Source organism: Lepidochelys kempii, chromosome 4 (assembly GCF_965140285.1).
Source record: "Lepidochelys kempii isolate rLepKem1 chromosome 4, rLepKem1.hap1, whole genome shotgun sequence".
Classification (NCBI taxonomy): Eukaryota; Metazoa; Chordata; order Testudines; family Cheloniidae; genus Lepidochelys; species Lepidochelys kempii.
In genome coordinates, this window is record NC_136383.1 from 87,279,089 (window position 1) to 87,304,208 (window position 25,120).

A 25,120-nucleotide genomic window follows, 5' to 3' on the forward strand; every position below is an offset into this window, starting at 1 on the left:
AAAAGGCTCGCATGCGCTGTGCAAGGGCCAAAGACAAATACTTAGAGAAATACAGGCACTGCTCTTTCTATGTACTCCCAGAGGAGTACATTGCCCTGGAGGAGTTGCTATGCCTCTTCCTCCACTTCAAAGCAGGCCAGGTGCTCCAAGGAGATTAGACTGCATATTTCCCCTATGTGTTGGGAAATCCAGGGAGCTCCCACTAGGGCAGGGCAGTGGCCGACTATCTCCTGCTCAGGGCTATGCTCTAAATGCCACAATTAAATCCATGGTTGAGGCCTGTAAAGATATGTCTACACAGCAATTTGACACCCACGGCTGGCCATCCTAGCTGACTCAAGCTAAGGGACTTTTTAATTGCAGTGTAGATGTTTAGGCTGCAGCCCAAACTCTGGGACCCTCCCACCTCGCAGATCCTAGAAATAGGGCTCCAGCCCAAGCCCCACCATCTGCACCTCAATTAAACAGTCCCTTAGACTGAGCCCCACAAGTCTGAGTCAGCTGGCATGGGCCAGATGGTGGTTTTTAACTGTGGTATAGACATATTCTATGAGAATTCCCTGCATACCTGCACACCTTGCAAAGGTCTTTCATCCCCATTTCTTTCTATCTTCATGCCTGATCTTCATTTTCATTTCCTAGCTTCCTTTTATCTGCACTACACATTGACCCTTGAGCATGTGACTGCATCCAAATGTTCTTTCTTAGCCGCTTTGCCCCACACCATGTACGTTGGAGAATAAGGATGGAGGTGTTGCTCAACGTTATAGTTCCTACTTTTTCTGATTTCTAGTATTCTAATTTCAAAAGGCTAACCCCATGCTTTTCAGTAACCAGTAGACTAGTAGAATTTCCATTGTGTGGGAAAATCTGACATTTTGAAATTTGTTTTCATTCCAAATTGCAATGAAAAGTCAAAATTTAGAAATTTCTCGCTGAATAGAAATTCCAAAAAATTTCTATTTAGAAGTATCAAAATGCTTCATTTTGATAAGTCAAAACATTTTCTGTAGATAATGTTAAAACATTATCATATAAAATATTAAATGGTATATATTATTAAATATATTGTAGAATAGAAGTAACATTTTAATAGTCAAAATGAAGTGAATCTAAACAAGAAAGTTGAGGTGAAATGTTTTTACCTTACTGAGATGAAATGTTTAGTCTTAATTTAAACAAATGAGAAAGTCAAATGAAATAAGACTTGTTTAAACTTTTTCCCATGAAAAATGTCTTCAAAATTGACACATTTCCACAAAACGTTTCTATTTTGATGAAAATACATTTTCCAGCAGAAAACTCTTTTATCAGAAAAATGTCAACCAGTAACCAGACTGGTCATAACAAAAATCAAACACTTTCCTCCATGCCTGTGGGGTCTACATTAAGCAGTACTTGGGAATGCCGAACTTCCAAGGCTGTGGCTACACTATGCAGCTTTTAGCAACATGACTGTGCCGCTAAAAGCCGCGCAGTGTAGCTGCTGTTTCCTGCCGACAAAAATCTTCTACCCCGCATGAGCGGCAGTGTCTTTGTCGGCAGGAGAGCACTCCTGCCAATAAAGCGCTGTTTAAACCAGTGCTTTTCATCGGTAAAACTTTTGTCATTCAGGGGGCGGGAGTGTTTTTTAACACCCCTGGACGACAAAAGTTTTGCCATTGAAGTGCCAATGTAGACATAACCTAGGGGAAACACAATCCTTAAAACCTTTGTTTGGATTAATGTTTGCCAGCTGGGGATATGTGTCCATCTGTTTGTGTCTGTTCCTGTAGGAATTTCCCTAATTCTTTACAGTATGCTGGGACTGGTAGCTTTAAAAATATTGAGCATGGGTGAGGATCTGATATGTATCAACATGCCATTTAACAATACAATACCAGGTTTCTGTTGGAAAGTAGCCTCGGTTGAGCTCCAGTCTGAAAACTTTAAATTATGATCTTTCATGTTGTTGTAAATGGGTAAAAGCTTATTTAAAAGCTGATATGCTAAAGGTCTGCTTCACAATCTGATCTCACATACTGCACATGGTATGAGGTGTGAACTGGTAAATGTTGACATGCGTGCGTGCACAGCAGGTGATTTTACAAGACACACAATGTTGTGCACCATGAATTTGAGCTCAGAATCACGCTTGTGATAGTTAACATTGCAGAATTCTGCCATTGCTTTTATTTTAAAAGGTCATGTCAATGACAGTCTGACACTCATAATGTCATTGGTTGCTTTGAGGAGGGCAAGAAATGTTTTCGATGCTAGCTAGCAGAAGCAGAGTAGCACCAAGGTAAAATGGTCTGGATTTGCCAGTCTAGGAGAACTGGTTTCAGAGTAGCAGCCATGTTAGTCTGTATCCGCAAAAAGAATAGGAGTACTTGTGGGACCTTAGAAACTAACAAATTTATTAGAGCATAAGCTTTTGTGGGCTACAGCCCATTTCATCGGCTGCATAGAATGGAACATATAGTAAGAAGATATATGTATACATACAGAGAAAGTGGAAGTTGCCATACAAACTGTAAGAGGCTAATTAATTAAGATGAGCTATTATCAGCAGGAGAAAAAAACTTTTGTAGTGATAATCAAGATGGCCCATTTAGACAGTTGACAAGAAGGTGTGAGGATACTTAACATGGGGAAATAGAATCTATACAGTTTGTATGGCAACTTCCACCTTCTCTGTATGTAAATATATATCTTCTTACTATATGTTCCATTCTATGCAGCCAATGAAGTGGGCTGTAGCCCATGAAAGCTTATGCTCTAATAAATTTGTTAGTCTCTAGGAGAACTGTGTGACAGTTGCAGCCCTTGAAGAGGCCAGTCACTGATAGACCCAGAGTGACAACACAGCAGAGAGTGATGTAGCCACATGCAGTATAGGCAAACCCAAGAGTTAATAGACCAAGATAAACACAAGGCCCCCAAGTCCTGAAGGCTGTGCCAAGCTGATACACACATGTAGGGGATCTCTGTGTGTTCCAACCAATCCTGAGGGGAGCTAGCCTGGCATAGCAAGATTATTTATGCAGCTGCTCTTTCCTTAGGTGCTGCCAAAGCCCAGAAATAAAAATGAGATCCCCATCCACCCAGTCCTTGATGAATCTGGATTACCCTTTCTGTTGTAAGAACAAGAGGGGTTACTATTGCCCATGTGTATTTGTAGCCCATGCAGAACCTCCTGCAGGAGTGGGAGAAGAGGGGGAGGCATGGTGATGTGTGGACTTAGATCTGCTCAGACACTAATGTGTGGAATTGAGGGGTGACAGGAGGGGTTAAATGGGTCTCCGTTGCTGCCCTCTGCCCTCAATCATCCTGAGAAGGTGATGTCTTTGGGCAGGTGGGTTGCTGTTGCTGAGTGACAGCTCAGTTTCAGAGTTGTTAGCCAGTTCTGGTGCAGCATGGAGAAGTTGATGGCTCATACCTTTCTTCCCAGCAGTCACTCAGTAGGGAGATCCCACCCCTGGCAGAGGGACATTAAGGAAGCGTTCACTTTAATTCACTGGTGATCGATTGTCAAAAAGGGCAGTGGGGAAGGAGGAATCTGTAACTCCATTCCAGAGGAGGGTGGGATCTGGGTGACTGCAGAGCAGACCTGTGATTGCTGACCATGGGGAGCCTCCACCATCTAGATTCCAGGCTGCAGAGTTCTGGCCAGACCCACATCTGCTGAATAGGAGGCCAGGATTTGGCCCCTAAGATTTATTTTCCATCTGAAATTACACAGAAACTATTTCCAGAGCATGTGCTCTTGTCCTGTTTGCATATATTGCTGCCTTCTGCCTGGTAGCATACTATATGCCTGCTTCCTAGTTGCAGACCACTGCTTAAGATTTGTCCTCTCCAGTCCTCTGTTGCCGGCAATTTCCCCCTCCCCCTCAGAGCTCTTTATTTTATTATTAACCTGGTATGAAGTCTTTGACATAGCCGGTTTAATCTGTGACTGAACCTATTTCTTTGGTTTTCATTTTATTCATACAACAGAGAAATATTGACTAAAATAAAAGAATTCTAGAAGACAGCGACAGCACCCATGTACTGTAACTATAAAAACTAAGATTAGTAATAAAGTACTAAAGTATTCCACTGATGGGCTTCCTTACATTGCCAAAAGTATTGAAACACAAAAATAGGGCTCTAGCTGCATCATAAATTTAACCCATTGTGGCTAGACGTTGAAGGAGGTTTCAGAACAGTGCTTGTCCTTGCATGGGATATATTTTGCTGCAATACTGGTTGTGATGGGTTTACAGTAAGGTAAACTTGGTGGCGGAATAGTATTGGGCCAAGAAGGCCCTGCTCCTCCACAGCTGCCGGGCATGCTTCCTCTGGAGGACCTACTTAAAAAGGAGCTCTGGCAGGCTGGTGGAGGGATAGAAAGAAACGGGCTGCAATAAGGCAGACAGGCTGCAGCCAGTGAGGCAAAGCAATGTACGAGGGAAGGACTGGGACTGTAAAACTTGGCCGGGATCCCCCTTCTCACTGATGAAGGGGGGGACAACTGGACTTTGAGGGTGAGCTTGGAAGCATTCACCACGCCCCAGCTAAAGCCCTGGACTACCAAGACTGTGTAAACAGAAGGTTGAGGCCATGCCCCAAACTGAAAGGAAAACTGAAGGCCCAGGGGAGGCTGACCTGGAGTGGCAGCCAGAAAGAATTGACCGCCTCTCACCTCTCTCCCCTTGGGCCCTCGGTTGGACCTGGTGGAGAGGGAGGGCCTGGGTCCCCCTATCTTTCCCCCAGACATTACCAGGCCCCCAGGACTTCCCGGAAGAAATGCCTCAAGGTTACTGTTTGGCTGTGGCCTGTCCACTGTGCCTGCTGGCCTCCAACCAAAGCCCATTATACCTGTGCACAATTAGTTGAATTGTCAGAGTTAGAGACAGAAATTACATATGAGGGCACCTGGGTGATTCACCAACAAAAGCAGGTCAGCCTCTTTCAGTTAACATCCCTGTGATTTGTCCAGTCTAATTTCAAATATCACAAGCAATGAGGCTTTCACTATTTCCCTTAGAAGCGTTTCCCTTCCCAGAATAGAAGACCTGACCATTAGAAACTGCCAACTGATCCCTGACCCCATCCTAAATTTTCATTTCTTTAATTTTTATTTCCATTGTTCTAGATTAGCTGTTTGATTTAATTTTTAATCTTTCCTCATAAATTAATCCCTCCAACTCGCTAATGAATTTTTCTCTTCTCTATTCTTCCATACTTTTGTCAAAATCTCTCTGATATTGAGGTAGCACAGACCAAAACAGAATGCATTATTTCCGATGTGCCGTTACTTGAATTGTATAATAATGTAGGGAAAGACTATCAGCCGCCTCCTCAGCTCTGACCCGAAGTTTCAGTCCAGAAACCTTTTCTGCTTCCATATTGCATTGGAAAGTCATAGCTAATTTTCTGTCTACTGTCACCTGCTATGTTGCTTTAAGCTTTCACTAGTGATGACCCTCAGCATTCCCACATAAGTTTATGGTTTTGTGGTATGAATGAATGAGGGTGGGCAAGTGTGTATATTGTGATGGTTTGTGATGTCATGGAGACTATTTAAAAACACTATAATAGAGGCTCAAACTAAATGTATATCCAAATAAAAAAAATGGTAAGACGACCTTACCAAAGGCTCTTAAGCAACTAAGAAGTCATGGGATGAGAGGGAAGATCCTCTCCTGGATCAGTATCTGGTTGAATGATAGGAAACAAAGGGTAGGAATAAATAGTTTTCACAGTGGAGGGAGATAAATAAATGAGTCCCCCAAGGATCTGAATTGAGACCAGTGTTGTTCAACATATTCATAAATGATCTTGAAAAAGGGGTAAACAGTGAGCTAGAAAACTTGCAGATGATACAAAATTACTCTGGATAGTTAAACCCAAAGCTGACTGCGAAGAGTTACAAAGGGATCTCACAGTTGGTCAACTGGGCAACAAAATGGCAGATGGAATTCAATGTTGATAAGTACAAAGTCATGCACACTGGAAAAAAATAATCCCACCTACACATACAAAATCATGGGCTCTAAATTAGCCATTACCGCACAAGAAAGAGTCATTGTGGATAGTTCTCTGAAAACAGCCACTTAATGTGCAATCGCCTTCAAAAAAGCTAATAGAATGTTAGAAACCATTAGGAAAGAGATAGAAAATATCATAATGCCAAGATATAAATTCATGGTGTGCCCACACCTTGAATACTGTGGACAGTTCTGGTTGCCCCATCTCAAAAAAGCTATATTAGAACTGAAAAAGGTTCAGAGAAGGGCAATGAAAATAAGAGAATGGAGCAGCTTCCATAAGAGGAGAGATTAAAAGGCGAGGACTGTTCATCTTAGAAAAGTGATGACTATGGGGGTATGACAGAGGCCTATAAAATCATGAAGTGTATGGCGAAAGTGAATAAGGAAGTGTTATTTTCCCCTTCACGGAACACAAGGAGAATACATAACACATAACACAACTAGGAATCACCCAATGAAATGAATAGGCAATAGGTTTAAAACAAAAGGAAGTACTTCTTCACACAACACACAGTCAACCTGTGGAATTCATTGTCGGGGGTGTTGTGAAGGCCAAAAGTATAACTGGGTTCAAAATTAGAAAAGTTCATGAAAGATATGTCTGTCAAGATGGACAGGGATGCAACCTTATGCTCCAGGTATCCCTAAACCTTCAACAGCGAGAAGCTGGGACTGGATGGCAGGGGATGGATCACTTGAAATTGCCCTGTTCTGTTCATTCCATCTGAAGCATCTGATACTGGTCACGGTCAGAAGACAGGATACAGGGCAAAGTAGACCACTGGTCTAACCCAGTATGGCTGTTCTTATGCAGGGAATGGGGGGGAAGTGAGGGGCTATGTACGTTTGGGGTTCTTGTGTGTGCTGGTTATGTTGTTATGTGGGTAGTTGTGTTGATTTATTCCTAGAGAGGTTGTGCTGGGAGGTTTGTGTTGATTTGTGCAGGTGGCAGTTATGCACACGGGTCTGGCAGCTGGCGAAGTAATCTACCATCTGTGCAATCTCCCTCATACAATTTGTGGCATGCAAATTAGGTTGAGTAAGGGCAGTGATTGGTCGAGTTACCTCTGTTATCACAGTGGTCTAGGACTCTTGGCATGGCATAGATTCATGCTTTACTGTGGCTGTACACTGTATTGGGTGCAATTTGTAAAGTCAAGATGGCTGAGAATTTCAAAGCTGAACAGTAAAACCCAGTGATGATTCAATTTGGGGATACTCTGAACAAAAAGAACCCTCAACCATGCTTGTAGCTGTTCCCATCTCTTTACATGACACTACAGATTTAAACTTAATAGGTTTCAGGGAGAAACGCAGAGTGACAGACCTGGAATCTTCTTATATAGACGTGTCTCAGATTTCTTCCTCTGACAATATATTTCCTTTGGATTAGTTTTTCCCTAGATGCATCAGTTAATGGTTTTCCAAAATCCATCTCATTTTATTCCCTGATCATATTTCTAACTTCTCTATATTATCTTAGTGTTTTTATGTCCCCACACTTGTTTGCAGCACCTTCCATATTAGTATCACCTGAAAATTGAATTAAATTCTTTGCATAACATCTTTAAGATTATTACTGAAGATGTTAAGTAACATCAGACCAGTAATGCCCCACAAGTCACCTCCATCCAATTTGTTGTGTTTTATTACTTTCTTTACCCTTTGTTTGCTCATTCTGACAGTTTCCAAACCAAGTTCTTGAGCTTTCATCTATTTTAATTGATACTTTGAATTAACACTTTGAAATTCCACATTTCTACATGTGTGTCAACAGTTCAGAGGCCACAGAAATGCATAAGGCATGGAACTATGATGCAACCATATCCAGTATCTCCAACACTTGGCTAACATGCTTGGTAAAATGAACAATTCTGGAGTTTCTGTTATCTCTCCACCTGCTCTTTTCCTCTTTGGGCCAGTGGGGCTCAGATAAGTTACGGAGATACATTTATCGAGTACTAGAGTTGAGCATAATGCTGCCGTCTCTACTGTAGGCACATCTATATGAGGAAAATGTGTGTTTTTCTGTATTGGTGCATCTCCACCATTGATTGAAACAGTGGAAGATGTGGGGCTGTGGGGAGTAGTTAGTTCTACTACCCTGAGTAAGGTTAGATGATACTATGGTCAAAATGCCTGCACTGGTCTCTGTTGGTACTTCCACTGTGACTATAAATGCTGGGCTGTGTGGGAGCAGAAGAACACTTACAGATTATCTCTGTGCATACCCCAGAAGGCTCAGATGTCTACACAAAGAGGCTGGCTTCTTTCCTCACCCACTGCCACTGCCAGGGAGAAGGAGGAGTACAAAGGGTGCAAGATTATGGTTCTACTATTGTTTTTGCTCTAATATTTATGCAGGACAACCGAGTTTACAGGTACTTTACAGAAATAAAAAAAGACAAAGGCCCTGAGCTGAAGAGTTTTCAGCCTGTGTTAGACAAACAGAGGGCTAAATTCTACTCTCACTTATACCACTATAAATCCTGGGGACTTCTGTTCTGATCAGTGAAGTCGTTCCCAATTTACACTAGTGTAAACAAGATCAGAATTTGGCCCAGAAGAAATAATGACAACAAAGATGAAGGAAAAGATAACAACAAATAGGAAGGTGTAAAGTAAATGATTTGTATGCCTATTCAAAGAACAGTTCTTTTAAACGTGAGAATAAAGTATAAAAGAGTAGAACCTCCCCACCCCTATCCTTCAGGGTAGAATCTCTGGTCCTGATTCTGCAATGGAATCTGTGTGGGCTGATCTGTACGTGAAGTTCATCAGTTAATTTTAATGATAATAATACTTCTCATGAAAATAGCGCTATCTGTTTTTAAAAGTTCAGTTGCTGGTGTAAAAATAAGGAACTATGGCTTGAATTAACTCCAGGACAACCTGCCCCTGAAGTCCTGACACACACATCACTCTCATTGATTTCAAAGGAAATTAGACACGTGTAAGGTTTGTAGTCTGGGAGCACTGAGCTATTCACACATTGCCAGGGGCACTTCAGACACTGCTAGTGGAGAATCAACTCCCCCTTCATTCCTTCCTTCCTTGGGGAAGTGCAAGGTCAAACTGAGCAAGGTCAAACTGGCTTCATTCAGGGTCACTGGAGTTTGCCTGAACCTTTTAGAGTGTGGAGTCTTACATTCCCTTTTAGCTAAGATAGAAAGGGCCCAATTCTGTCCCCCACCCCTTATGTACTGTGACCAACAATATTACTTGTGCAGTAAGGAATTACTCAGCAGAAATAAGGATGGCAGAATCAGGCCCTAAATCATCTTGTGCCACAGACAGAATGAAATGTAAGAAAAATAAGGTAAAAAAATAAAATAAATGAAACAAGTCAGAAAAAAATTGCTCTTTCCCATTCCTTACTTTTTTCCTCTAAAAAAAAATGAAAGATTACCTGAGATGTCAGTTAAGCAGAGACATGTTATCTTAATAAATGAGCATGCAAGTATGTGCCCAGTAAGTTTTTTGATTAAACAGGAAGCTAGAATCATATAGATATCCACAAATAAAGCTCCAAATCTAAACGAGTGTATCGTTAGCTCATTTGTAAGCCTTTCCAGATGTAGCAGCAGTTCTGACTTTGGCAGCTTTCCAGGAGGTTGCCTGCAGTCTGAGCTTTCCTGTGTCCGCAGTGAGAACTGCAATGCCTGAGTCTTGAAGGAAAGGGCTCCGCAAAGCTGACGACTAATTTTACAAAGTAACGACCTGCCTCGTGAAGGAAATTTCAGGCAGATAACTGAGCAAAGAATGCCCATTATCCTGTGGCCAAACTGCTGCAGTTTTACTGTGGATGTGTGATACTCTGCACTGCATTATGGAACACCCAGTGAAAGCCCCTTTGAGAAGATCATTTAGTGATCATATCAGAGACTCTACTGCTAGAGCCCTGGATGTTATCTGGAAAAATACAAGAGACAGACGACTGGCAGGTGAGGAGGGGGTAAAAAACATGTTTTAAAATACACAGGGATAATTAGTGGTGTCATTTTTATAAGGTATGTCAGTGTCACTCCACAATATTTACCTGTTATTTTCTTTCTATGTCATGTTACTTTGGTGCTCCCCCTTCAATGGGACTGCGCAGGATTCTCCAGCTATGATCTTGTGATATATATTTTAAAGAGCAGGAACAATGGATGTAACATTTCACTTTTGAAATTATGTTGTGGATCCCTCACAGCGAAGCATTTTATTTTGCCATTAAGTCAGCTTCTGTGTTCTATTGGTATGATATGCTTCAGTGAGTTGCATTACAGACTGTGTCCAAGCCAGGAAGTATGTCAGTTGGAGTATCTGGGCTGTGCAGTGAAAGATTACTGGTATTTCCTCTGGCAAGGCGCTCACTGCTTTAAGGTCCAAGTGTGTGTCAGGTATGCCAGAGCCAGGCTTTTGAAATATAAATTAAGTATAACTATACAGTTACAATTCATATGTTCTTATTTTGGCTTACAAGATGCAAAACATGTGGCAAACCATTATGGAGGCCTGGGGAAGAAAATAATTAACCAATTGTTTTTCTTCTGTTTGTTGTCTATCTCTGAGACCAAGGGGTTCTCATTTACATAAATGAAGGCTGTTGTTTCATAACATTTAGATACCTCAGAAAAGGCAGCAGAAATACTCAATGGGTGAGGCACATAAAAGAGGCCACTGCAGTTTGTTTATTTACTTTTACAGGGAATGGCTTATTTTGAGGGGGTGGGAGGAGGGGATTTTTTAATGATAGTGGCAAAATTAGTCATCCCTGTGATGACCAAGAAAAAAACCTTTTGGATCCAATAAAGTAAACTGAATGTTTACATCATTTTCATTTCCTTCTCTGTAGGAAAAACAAGGACAGCTAAATATTGCAAAAGCTTTTGTGATGGTGCACTAATGCCAGAAATTATTATATTGGATATTTTGGGGGAAGGATGGGCATGGATTATAAAGAAAAACATTTTAAAATTATATACTTTTTCTTCAAGACAATAATAAAAATACATTAATACTAGCCATCTAGTGCAGTTATCTAAGTATTGTAAGTTATAGTAAGTAAAACGATGTTATCTGGCAACAGTTTTGCCATCAGATTATGTGATATGCCTCATACAGTGGCAGGGATATAAATATACTTTAAACCATAGTAGATTATAAACAACTTCAGCCTGCTGTGCTAGTTATTAAATTGCAGGATTATTTCTGTGGCTGTTACTATATCTTACTATGTAGCCTTTCATTATTTTTAGATTTCTGAGATCCCTTAAAAACACCCATTTCCTTCACTTTACCTTCCATCACTGAGTTTCACAAAGAGGACCACAACACTTGAGATGGAAATGTTGGATTTAAAACTCCACACCTTGAGGTGTCAATAGCTAAACATAAACTTGCCAGTGTCATTGAGGGGCAAGACATCAACCTTTCTTCCATGATCAATTTAATTTAGCAGTCAGCCATAGACTGAGTATCATGTCTCCACTGTCTTACAGAGACAGATGGGTCGGGGAAGGGACACTGGATTTTTCTCTGTGGAAAAGGATTATGGGGCATTGTATAAGAGCCACAACATCAGGACCTATTGCAGTCAAAAGCAAGGTGCATGTAAGACAACTGGAGACAATGACAGGGAAAAAATTGGATAGGTTCAATGACAAAGCAAGGTTACACAAAATCTAGAAAAGGGAGGCTGGGTTGGCCAAGTGGTCCTTTATGTTTAATATTTTCTTATTTCCTAATCTGGGTGTTGCCAGGTCATCTAGATATTTGTTTACCCTTGGAACTTGTTTTCATTCCATCTGCTAGAGATGTTTGTATGAAATGCTTTGAGTAAGCTTTTCAATTTACAGTTAAACCTGGCATGGCATTTACATCAACAGGCTCCAAGAATGTCTGACTTACTTCCAAATAAGACAACAACAACAACAAACTCCCTTGTCTTCCCACCCATTGGTTCATACAGAAAAACATGTAATGACACAGGTAATTTGTTCCTTCCCACAGCGAGTGACATATCCATGAAAATATGTAGGTTTTATCAGGACACAAAAAGACGTTGTTAAATATATATATGCATATGTGCATATGATTGACAAATATCTGAGGAATACACAACTGATAATTTATTTCTTGGAGCTGTCACATTCCTAGAAATGAGTGAACATGTAACCCTTCAACCTCTTAAAATATGTTGATAAGGGTGGGTATGTTTTTATTCTTGATGGCAGACGTTTGTGAGCAGCCACCGTTTTTATCAATACAGTGCTTAGATGTTGGAGTGCCCTTAAAAGTAGGGAGCATTCCATTTTCCAGGCTGTGCTGGTGATCTGAGAGTTGACAGGTACAATAATACATTGGGATTGTTGTCAGCCAAATCGCTTTATTTAATCGTCAAGCTGGTACCCAGATATACAGCACAATACATAACTGCATTGAAAATATTCAGGATTCATTTCGGTAAAATGCAATGCTAGTACTGGATGAGATCAATAGAGAGACAATAAGAAGCACAAAACATCAAATAACTTTATGCTGGTTGATTGATTTACAGTATTAGAAGTTCATGAAAGGTACATGACACTAAAATCAATATTGCAATTAGATAAGCAAATTTTCATATCAGGACCTTAAAAAGCACAGGGTCCAAGTAACTTTCAAGGGAAAGCAGAAAAGGTGAAAAACTCATTCCTTGTGATATATTCAATAAGAAAATCATCTGAACAATGTTCTGCCTTGGAGTGGCCAAAAGTTATCAAAGATGTAAGCCTGTGCACAGTGATGGCAAATCCTGCAATTCAGTCCAACACAAGGATCAGACAGCTAGACACATCTACTGTAAACTTTTGGGCACCCAAGTGTCCTTACCCATTACTATTTTACATTTGGGGACAATGTATACCTTCAAATCAGCGGCACTGCTATGGGTACCCACATGGCCCCACAGTATGCCAACATTTTTATGGCTGACTTAGAACAACGCTTCCTCAGCTCTCGTCCCCTAACGCCCCTACTCTACTTGCGCTATATTGATGACATCTTCATCATCTGGAGCCATGCAAAAGAAGCTCTTGAGGAATTCCACCATGATTTCAACAATTTCCATCCCACCATCAACCTCAGCCTTGTCCAGTCCAAACAAGATATCCACTTCCTGGATACTACAGTGCTAATAAAAGATGGTCACATAAACACCACCCTATACCGGAAACCTACTGACCGCTATTCCTACCTACATGCCTCCAGCTTTCACCCTGACCGCACCACACGATCCATTGTCTACAGCCAAGCTCTGCGATCCAACTGCATTTGCTCCAACCCCTCAGACAGAGACAAACACCTACAAGATCTCTATCAAGCATTCTTACAACTACAATACCCAAATGCGGAAGTGAAGAAACAGATTGATAGAGCCAAAAGAGTTCCCAGAAGTCACCTACTACAGGACAGGCCCAACAAAGAAAATAACAGAACGCCACTAGCCGTCACCTTCAGCCCCCAACTAAAACCCCTCCAACGCATTATCAAGGATCTACAACCTATCCTGAAGGATGGCCCAACACTCTCACAAATCTTGGGAGACAGGCCAGTCCTTGCCTACAGACAGCCTGAAGCGAATACTCACCAGCAACCACATACCACACAACAGAACCACTAACCCAGGAACCTATCCTTGCAACAAAGCCCGTTGCCAACTGTGCCCACATATCTATTCAGGGGACACCATCAGAGGGCCACACATCAGCCACACTATCAGAGGCTCGTTCACCTGCACATCTACCAATGTGATATATGCCATCATGTGCCAGCAATGCCCCTCTGCCATGTACATTGGTCAAACTGGACAGTCTCTATGTAAAAGAATAAATGGACACAAATCAGATGTCAAGACTTATAACATTCATAAACCAGTCGGAGAACACTTCAATCTCTCTGGTCACGCGATTACAGACATGAAAGTTGTAATATTACAACAGAAAAACTTCAAATCCAGACTCCAGTGAGAGACTGCTGAATTGGAATTCATTTGCAAATTGGATACAATTAACTTAGGCTTGAATAGAGACTGGGAGTGGCTAAGTCATTATGCAAGGTAACCTATTTCCCCGTGCCCCCTCCCACCCACCCCCGTTCCTCAGACGTTCTTGTTAAACCCTGGATTTGTGCTGGAAATGCCCCAACCTGATTATCATACGCATTGTAAGGAGAGTGATCACTTTACATAAGCTATTACCAGCAGGAGAGTGGGGTGGGGGGAGAGAAAACCTTTTGTAGTGATAAACACCCATTTTTTCATGATTTGTGTGTTTAAAAACAAACATCTTCTGTATTTTCCACAGTATGCATCTGATGAAGTGAGCTGTAGCTCACGAAAGCTTATGCTCAAATAAATTGGTTAGTCTCTAACGTGCCACAAGTACTCCTTTTCTTTTTGCAAGTGAGGAGGATATCCTAGAAAAATACCATCATGGAGAAAAAAGAAAAGAGATCTCCCAAAAATATCCTAACATAAATATTATATGCTGAACTCTAAATGACACAGTGATTAGTGCTTCTCATGCATAGCAAAAAAGTCATCAATTATTAAAAATAATTCACGAAATTAAGAAATGTTTTTGACTAAAAAATGACCTGTCATGCTGGTGTGCGGAAAAGGGGCTGAACAGGTATATGGATCCTCTTCTCACCACATCCCCCTCCCTCAGTCTACCACAGACATGAGGCAGGATACCTGCCTAGCATTTTTATGAGCCTTAAGATTTAAACTAGGGTACTGCATATGCACTCTGATGTCTAGGAAACATAATCTGCTACCTTGAAGATGTGGCCAGGCCCTCCTACACACTTGACAATTGGCAAAAAGATCTCAAAGAGGGGCATGCATTGCTCCTCTGTGAAGGAAGAGTAAGATGCACTACAAGTTGCTTTCACCATGGCCCCCCAGGAGCCAACCTGGACTATGCTAGCAGGATGACTCATGACCCTCTGCTCTGCTCAACTCTTCTTCCACACTCTCCCACCACCTTGCATAAAGACAGGATATTGCTTTTACAGTCCAGCAACATTCAATACATCAGGAATCATTGCAACGCCATGCCAGCAGTGTTGTTGTGGTGATGTCAAGTGGGAGCATCACATACCTATTGAAGGGGGATGAAAAAAGTATGTTTGTCTTGGTTTATTCACTGCTATAAAATCCACATTTCATAATTCTTTTTCAGAGTGAACTTCAGTAGTCATGAAAGTGAAGGGATCTCTACTTGCAGCTAATACTAGCTAATGGGTGGGGAAGCGGTCGTGCACACATGAGCACCCACAAAATCTGACACTGTATGATCTTAGAATATTGAAAACAAGGGCTGTCAATTAATCTCAGTTAACTCACATGGTTAATTTAACAAAATTAATCGTGATTAAAAAATTAATTGTGATTAATCGCACTTCTAACAATAGAATACCAATTGAAATTTATTAAATATTTGTGATGTTTTTCTACATTTTCAATATTGATTTCAATTGCAACACAGTATACAGAGTGACCAGTGCTCATTATATTATTATTTTATTACAAATATATGCACTGTAAAAATGATAAACAAAAGAAATACTATTTTTCAATTCACCTCACACAAGTACCGAAGTGCAATCTCTTTATCGTGAAAGTGTAATTTACAAATGCAGAAATTTTTTTGGTTACATAACTGCACTCAGAAACAAGAGTGTAAAACTTTGGAGCCTACAAATCCACTCAGTCCTTCTTCTTACTCTGGCAATCGCTAAGACAAACAAGTTTTTTTACATTGACGGGAGATTCTGCTGCCTGCTTCTTATTTACAATGTCACCTGAAAGTGAGAACAGGCGTTCGCATTGCACTTTTGTAGCTGGTGTTACAAGGTATTTACATGCCAGATACGCTAAACATTCGTATGCCCCTTCCTGCTTCAGCCACCATTCCAGAGAACATGCTTCCATGCTGATGATACTTGTTAAAAAAATAATGCATCAATTAAATTTGTGACTGTACTCCTTGGGGGGAGAATTGTATGTCTCCCGCTCTGTTTTACCCGCATTCTGCATACATTTCATGTTATAGCAGTCTCGGATGATGACCCAGCACATGTTTATTTCAAGAACACTTTCACAGCAGATTTGACAAAACGCAAAGAAGGTACCAATGTGAGATTTCTAAAAATAGCTACCGCACTCAAACCAAGGTATAAGAATCTGAAGTGCCATCCAAAATCTGAAAGGGACAAGTTGTGGAATGTGCTTTTAGAAGAGCAACACTCTGATGCAGAAACTACAGAACCCAAACCACCAAAAAAGAAAATCAACCTTCTGCTTGTGGCATCTGACTCAGATGATGAAAATGAACATGCATCAGTTCTCACTGCTTTGGATCATTATCAAGCAGAACCCCTCATCAGCATGGAAGCATGTCCTCTGGAATGGTGGTTGAAGCGTGAAGGGACATATGAATCTTTAGCACATCTGGCACGTAAATATCTTTCAACGCCACCTACAACAGTGCCATGTGAACGCCTGTTCTCACTTTCAGGTGACATTGTAAACAAGAAGCAGGCAGCATTATCTCCTGCAAATTGTAACCAACCTTGTTTGTCTGAGTGATTGGCTGACCAAAAGGTAGGACTGAGTGGACTTGTAGGCTCTAAAGTTTTACATAATTTTATTTTTGAATGCAGTTGGGTTTTTTTTACATAATTCTACATTTGTAAGTTCATCTTTCATGATAAAGATATTGCACTTCAGTACTTGTATGAGGTGAATTGAAAAATATAACTTTTTTGTTTTTTACAGTGCAAATATTTGTAATCCAAAATAAATATCAAGTGAGCACTGTACAGTTTGTATTCTGTGTTGTAATTGCACTAATATATTTGAAAATGTAGTAAACATCCAAAAATATTTAAAATAAATGGTATTCTATTGTTTAACAGCACGATTAATTGTGATTAATTCTTTTAATTGCTTGACAGCCCTATTGAAAACTGCTATCAAATCCCCCTCACTCTTCAATTCTGCAGACTAAATAAGCCCAGTTCCCTCAGCCTCTCCTCATGAGTCATGTGCCCCAGCGCCTAATCATTTTCGTTGCCCTCCACTGGACTCTCTCCAATTTGTCCACATCCTTTCTGTAGTGGGGGGCCCAAAACTGGACGCAATACTCCAGATGTGACCTCACCAGTGCCAAAGATAGGGGAGTAATCACTTCCCTCGATTTGCTGGCAATGCTCCTTCTAATGCAGCCCAATATGCCCTTAGCCTTCTTGGCAACAAGGACACACTGTTAACTCATATCCAGCTTCTTGTCCACTGTAATCCCCAGGTCCTTTTCTGCAGAACTGCTGCTTAGCCAGTCAGTCCCCAGCCTGTAGCTGTGCATGGGATTCTTCCATCCTAAGTGCAGGACTCTGCACTTGTCATTGTTGAACCTTATCAGATTTCTTTTGACTCAATCCTCCAAATTGTCTAGGTCACTGTGGACCCTATCCCTACCCTCCAGCATATATACCTCTCCCCACAGCTTAGTGTCATCCGTGAAGTTGCTGAGGGTGCAATCCATCCCATCTTCCAGATCATTAATGAAGATGTTGAAAAAACCCAGCCCCAGGACTGACCCCTGGGGCACTCCACTTGATACCGGCTGCCAACTAGACATCAATCCATTTGATCATTACCCGTTGATCCTGATGATCTAGCCAGCTTTCTATTCACCTTATAGTCCATTCATCCAATTCATACTTCTTTAATTTGCTGGCAAGAATACTGTGGGAGACCATATCAAAAGCTTTGCTAAAGAACAGGTTGCCACATACTTTAAAAACCTGATACAAAAATTAGAATTTATGACTTTTATTACTACAGTAACTTAAAACAAAGACACATCATTGGAAGATCACCTTCCTGACTTTAGTTCCTGACTTAACCATATATGTGAAAACGAAGGCAAAGTCTGGCTTGTTTGGCAGTCTTTGCTCAAGTCTTGAATACTTGAAGTGAAATCCTGATCCAGTTGACGTCAATGGGATTTTTGCCATTGACTCACGTGAAGTCAGGATTTCACCCTGGGAATGTTATCCTGTTGTGCACGAAGACAGCTGGCTGAGTACCATAAACTTGAATAGATTAGGCTTTCACTGTGCTTGCTTCTCTTGTTTTTTCACTTTCATACATACTCATTCACGAACATTGTTAGAAAAAAGAAACAAATAAGGAACCTGCCCAATAGATCTTGGACATACCCCCTATTTGAAGTTAATTGACTTTTCAATAAAGGACAGACCTAAATTCCTTACTAAAATGATTTGTAGATACCAAAATACATAAAAGATTAAAAGATGTATTGCTAACTCTCCTTAGAAAAGACTATCTTCAGATTGCAATGAAGAAAACAGGTTTCTGCAAGTTCAGATAAACGTTGAACTCAAAATAGCTCCTCTCTTTTCTTTGTGTTATTTTCAGAGAAGGTAGAAAGACATTTGCTAAGACCCTGCAAAATTAACTTTACATTTGCATGTGTGTGCACGTGTATATGATAACTGGACAAATAGTTCAGTAATATTTCTTTTGACTTTTTCCATTTTCAAAAAACCAGAAACAACTAAGGAATTTTAAGGGGAGGGTTTGGCAGGGTGGTGGAATGAATTTTTTCTCTCTTCCCCTTGCCCCCCGCCTCCCCCCCACCCCCAAACAGCCAATTTTCATTATTTTGGGGGGGGGGGGTTTTCTCTCTTCTTTATTTATTTATTTATTTTTGCTGAATAGGATTATTATTTTCTACAAAACTCTATAATTCAATAGTCAATTTTTCTTCTGATTTTGGCCCTCAGGCACCTAGTCTTACAAATGGAAGGATATAAGAAGTAGTTAATATGTGGCCTTATTACTCAGGAGTGGTGAGCTTAATAAATGTGTTTTGTATAAAAGATGATATTGTGCAAACATGTTTTTGTTGACTATTGATATACATTTAAAAAGAGATACGGAAGTCGACATTTAGACACCTAGGATAAATAAATTGCAAGATTTTTCAGCGGTACATCAATTGAAGTAACTGGCAGATCTGAGTGCCCACCACCTCTGAAAACTAGGCCTATGTAGCCAGACAGATGTGGCTATCTGTAGCTCTCTAGTAATATAAATGTAAAGGTACATATGATGGGTGCATGAATATATAAATTTGTTCATATATGACAGACAGATGGTATGTTAAGTTTTTGTCTGCATTATTTAGCTATATAAAGTGTTTTGTGGTAGCTTTTATTTGAAAGACACAATATACTGCATTTATCTTACTTTAGTTCCTGACTTAACCATATATGTGAAAACGAAGGCAAAGTCTGGCTTGTTTGGCAGTCTTTGCGTCTTGAATACTTGAAGTGAAATCCTGATCCAGTTGACGTCAATGGGATTTTTGCCATTGACTCACGTGAAGTCAGGATTTCACCCTGGGAATGTTATCCTGTTGTGCACAAAGACAGATTCAAAAAAAATTTAAAGATCAGAAAGGACCATTATGGTCTCTTGTATAACAGGCCATAGAGCCCTGTAATTTTTGCATTAAGCCCATAACTTCTGTTTGAGGTACAACATATCTTGAGGTAAAGACTTCAAGGGATGAAGAGTCCACCACACCCCTATGTTCTAACAGTTAATTACTTCCCTCTTTAAAAATTTGTGCTGCCTTTCTAGTCTGAATTTGTCTAGCTTCAACGTCCAACCATTAGATTTTGTTATGCTTTTTTTCTGCTAGATTAAAGTGTTGTCTACTATCAGAAATCTCTGATACAGGTACTTGTAGACAATGATCAAATCACCTTTTAACCTTCTCTTGGGTTAACTAAATAGATGAAGCTTCTTGAGTCTCTATAAGGCAGGTATTCTAGACCTCAGATCATTCTTTTAGCTCTTTACTGAGCCCTTCCCAATTTTTCAACATCCTTAAAAAAATTGTGGACACCAGTACTGGATAGAGTATTCAGGTAATGATCTCACTAGTACCGTATACAGAAGTAATACCACCTCCCTACTCCCATTTGGTGATTGCCCTTTTGGCTACAGCATCACATTGGGAAATCAGTTATCACATAACACCTAAGTCCTTTTCAGTTTCACTGCATTCAAAGATATTGTCTGCCATCTCATAAACTATTTCACATTTGGGAACAATGTACACCTTCAAATCAGCAGCACTGCTATGGATACCCGCATGGCCCCACAGTATGCCAACATTTTTATGGCTGACTTAGAACAACGCTTCCTCAGCTCTCGTCCCCTAATGCCCCTCCTCTATTTGCGCTACATTGATGACATCTTCATCATCTGGACCCATGCAAAAGAAGCTCTTGAGGAATTCCACCATGATTTCAACAATTTCCATCACACCATCAACCTCAGCCTGGACCAGTCCACACAAGAGATCCACTTCCTGGACACTACAGTGCTATTAAGCGATGGTCACATAAACACCACCCTATACCGGAAACTACTGACCGCTATGCCTACCTACATGCCTCCAGCTTTCATCCAGACCACACCACACGATCCATCGTCTACAGCCAAGCTCTACGATCCAACTGCATTTGCTCCAACCCCTCAGACAGAGACAAACACATACAAGATCTCTATCAAGCGTTCTTACAACTACAATACCCACTTGCTGAAGTGAAGAAACAGATTGACAGAGCCAGAAGAGTACCTAGAAATAACCTACTACAGGACAGGCCCAACAAAGAAAATAACAGAAGCCACTAGCCATCACCTTCAGCCCCCAACTAAAACCTCTCCAACGCATCATCAAGGATCTACAACCTATCCTAAAGGATGACCCATCACTCTCATAGATCTTGGGAGACAGGCCAGTCCTTGCTTCCAGACCGCCCCCAACCTGAAGCAAATACTCACCAGAAACCACACACCACACAACAGAACCACTAACCCAGGAACCTATCCTTGCAACAAAGTCTGTTGCCAACTGTGTCCACATATCTATTCAGGGGACACCATCATAGGGCCACACCATCAGAGGGCCACACATCAGCCACGCTATCAGAGGCTCGTTCACCTGCACATCTACCAATGTGATATATGCCATCATGTGTCAGCAATGCCCCTCTGCATGTACATAGGCCAAAGTGGACAGTCTCTACGTAAAAGAATAAATGGACACAAATCAGACATCAAGAATTATAACATTCAAAAACCAGTTGGAGAACACTTCAATCTCTTTGGTCACTCGATTACAGACCTAAAAGTGGCAATTCTTCAACAAAAAAACTTCAAAAACAGACTCCAACGAGAGACTGCTGAATTGGAATTAATTTGCAAACTGGACACCATTACATTAGGCTTTAATAAAGACTGGGAGTGGATGGGTCATTACACAAAGTAAAACTATTTCCCCATGTTTATTCCCCACCCTGACCCCCCCACTGTTCCTCAGATGTTCTTGTCAACTGCTGGAAATGGCCCACCTTGATTATCACTACAAATGGTTTCACCCCCTCCCCCTGGCTCTCCTGCTAGTAATAGCTCTCCTTACCTGATCACTCTTGTTACAGTGTATATGGTAACACCCATTGTTTTAAGTTCTCTGTGTATATGAATCTCCCCACTGTATTTTCCACTGAATGCATCCGATGAAGTGAGCTGTAGCTCATGAAAGCTTATGCTCAAATAAATTTATTAGTCTCTAAGGTGCCACAAGTCCTCCTTTTCTTTTTGCGGATACAGACTAACATGGCTGCTACTCTGAAACCCATCTCGTAAGTGTGACCCGTCTTCTTTGATTTTCTAGATGCCGTTATATTTGACAGTACTAAAATGCTTGTTGTTCAAATGAGCCCACTTTGACAAGTGAGCCAACTCAGTCTGTATCAATGAACTATCCCCATCATTATTATCTCTCCTCCAATGTTTGTATCATCTACAGACTTTTCCAGCAATGATTTTTCTATTTTCTTCCAGATCAGTAATAAAGATATTGAATAGCAGTGTGCTAAGAACACACCACACAGCGGCACTCAAAAAAACAAACAGAATGTTGGGAATCATCAAGAAAGGGATAGATAATAAGAAAGAAAATATCATATTGCCTCTATATAAATCCATGGTATGCCCACACCTTGAACTGCATGCATATGTGGTTGCCCCATCTCAAAAAAGATATATTAGAATTGGAAAAGTTTCAGAAGAGGGCAACAAAAATGATTGGGGTATAGAATGGCTTCCATATGAGGAGAGATTAACAAGACTGGGACTTTTCAGCTTGGAAAAGAAGTGACTAAGGGGGGATATGATAGAGGTCTATAAAATTATGTGTGGTATTGAGAAAGTAAATAAGGAAGTGTTATTTACTCCTTCTCATAATACAAAAACAAGGGGCCACCAAATGAAATTAACAGGTAGCAGGTTTAAAACAAGTACAAGAAAGTATTTTTTCACGCAATGCACAGTCAACCTCTGGAACTCCTTGCCAGACCGTGTTGTGAAGGCCAATACCATAAGGAGGTTCAAAAGGGAGATAGATAGATTCATGGAGGATAGGTCCATCAATGGCTATTAGCCAGGATGGGCAGGAATGGTGTCCCTAGCCTCTGTTTGCCAGAAGCTGGGATTGGGTGACAGGGCATGGATCACTTGATGATAACCTGTCTGCTCATTCCCTTTGGGGCATCTGCCCTTGGCCACTGTCAGAGGACAGGATACCGGGCTTGCTGGACCTTTGGTCTGACCCAGTATGGCCGTTCTTATGTTCTCCATAAAATGATGATTCCCCATTTATAACTCCTTTTTGAGATCTATCAATTAACCAGTTTTAATCCATCTAATATGGGCTACATTGATCTTAATATAGTACTAATTTTTACGAGAATATCCCTGTGGGACTAAATCATATGCTTTATAGAAGTCTAAGTATATTATGTCCATGGTTACCTTTATCAACTAAACTTGTAATCTTATCAAAAAGATATCAAGTTTTCTTACCAGACCTATTTTCCATAAAACCATGTGGATTGGTATTAATTATGTTACCATCCTTTAAGTCTTCAGAGATTGCATCAGTTTTTCTGTGATTTTGCCTGGGATCAATGGAAAGTTAACTGACCAGTCGTTGCCTGGATCATCCCATTTGCTCTTCTTAAATATTGGCACAAATATTATTTTTCTTCTGTCTTCTGGCATTTCCCTCGACTGGAACTTCTAAGGTTTATCAAAAGTCATTATTAATGGTTCAGAGAATTCCTCAGCAAATTCTTTCAACACTCTTAGGTACAAATTATCAGGCCCTGCTGATTTTAAAAATATTTAATTTTAATACTTGCGCTTTAACATCCTTCCTGAGGTTACTGGTGGAAGAGAAAGCATTTCCTTGTCACTGTAAGATAGATACGAGTATGTTGTTCTGCTTTTTCCAAATACAGAACAGAAAAATGTATTGAATATTTTTCCTTATCTGTTTCATGATTGACGTTATAGTATTAGAACTATAATGTTGTTACAGTTTTGTTTGTTCCTGGTATAATTAAAGAATTTCTTCTTGCTGTTATTAGTCTACTGGCAATAGATTTTTTGTTTGATACCTTTATCTTCCCTAATTAGTTCTCTGCATTTCCTAACTGCTGGTTTGTACACAGTACTGTCAACTTCCTCATTTTTCCATTTGTTAAGTATATTTTTTATTTTTGTTTTTATTTTGACTTCCCCTCTGAACCAGGATGGCTTTTTCACAGAAGGAGCCTTCTCGGGGGATTGTGAGGTTTTGGGGTCATCTAATAAAGCATTCTTAAACAACTTCCAATTATCATTCTCATTTTTTGTGTTTAATTTTTTCCACCCACTGAATTTTGCTCATCATTGTTTTGCTCATCATTGTCCCTGTTTAAAGCACCAACTCTACAGGATCTCAGATAAAGGTGTATTGTATCACATTTTACCTATTCTCAGAAACGTATTCTCTGCATGTACAAGGAATATATTGCTTTAAATGTTAGCTCAGTAACTGTCTTGAGGTTGGAAGAATATAATATATTTGGTGGGTGGCTGTGTGGGTGTAGATGAGGTAATGTTTTACAAAATATGCAATTATACAAGATACCACACATTGAGTGCATTGTGAGGCTTCAGGCCAAGTGCTTTCCACCACTTGATATGTAATCCTTCTATAAACTCACTTTTGAACAATATAAATGCTTTTAGAAATCGAGTGAGGTATCTATTGATTAATAAGAATCACACATGCAGTTATTCTACACTGAATTCTGGCCTTCCTTGGAATCAGCTTCCTGATCTGATTGTTCCTTTTATCCAGGCCATTTTATAAATAATTAAATATAGCCACATCTAAAATTATCACATTTGCAAAATATTTATGAATGGTGTTGATGTTATCCTGATAAAACAGTAATTTGATAACTTCTTGTTAATAGATAATAATTCATGGAAAGCAAACAGCACAACAATACATAACTTTTACTGTTTTGTCATGAAATAATCCATACCCAGTAAAGAACATGACAGGATGCAGTGAAAGAAATATTGATCATTTCTTCAGACTAAAAGCTGCCAACTGTTTTTATCAGGTTAAAGTTTTCTCACTTCTGCAGAGGGTTTGTTGTTATCCTGAGAGCTACCTGAAAAACATGTTGTAAACTAATATTTGAGAGGAATATTAATTAAGTGGGTTTTATAATTCATCACAACTTCAAAGTTCAGACTACATATGTGATTGCACATAGATCTATGTGCACTTGTCTACATATAGACACACTTGTCTGCACAGTACATATACATCATATGTTTTTATATATTTGGAAAATGTTGGCTACACTCATATTATAACTGTATATGGAAAAATGAAATATTTCACTTTGTTTTTTAAACAGGGGAAGGTTGACATTTGTAGTGCAACGTTTCTGAGCCAAAATTCCCAAATTATGATATTTTGTTGTTGGGTCTTTTCCTATACTTTATTCTCTTAATTTGTCACTCTCCAAAGAAAAATGTGAAGAAGTGTTGAAATGATCTGAAGAGGTTGTAGTGCTGCTTATTTTCAGCTATTGGATTTTGTTTCCAACACCTTTGCACT

At 40.1% G+C, this 25,120-nt stretch overlaps 1 protein-coding gene across 1 annotated transcript in view; it reads left to right on the forward strand.

Moving 5' to 3' along the window:
* The first annotated feature begins 9,662 nt into the window (after positions 1–9,662).
* The window catches only part of LOC140910602 (rho GTPase-activating protein 7), a 152,949-nt gene continuing 137,491 nt past the window's right edge, over positions 9,663–25,120 (forward strand). Inside the window, exon 1 of the mRNA XM_073341954.2 lies at positions 9,663–9,964. Within this exon, the coding sequence (XP_073198055.1) occupies positions 9,826–9,964 (139 nt within the window). The 5' untranslated portion in view covers positions 9,663–9,825. The remainder of the gene's footprint in view (positions 9,965–25,120) is intronic.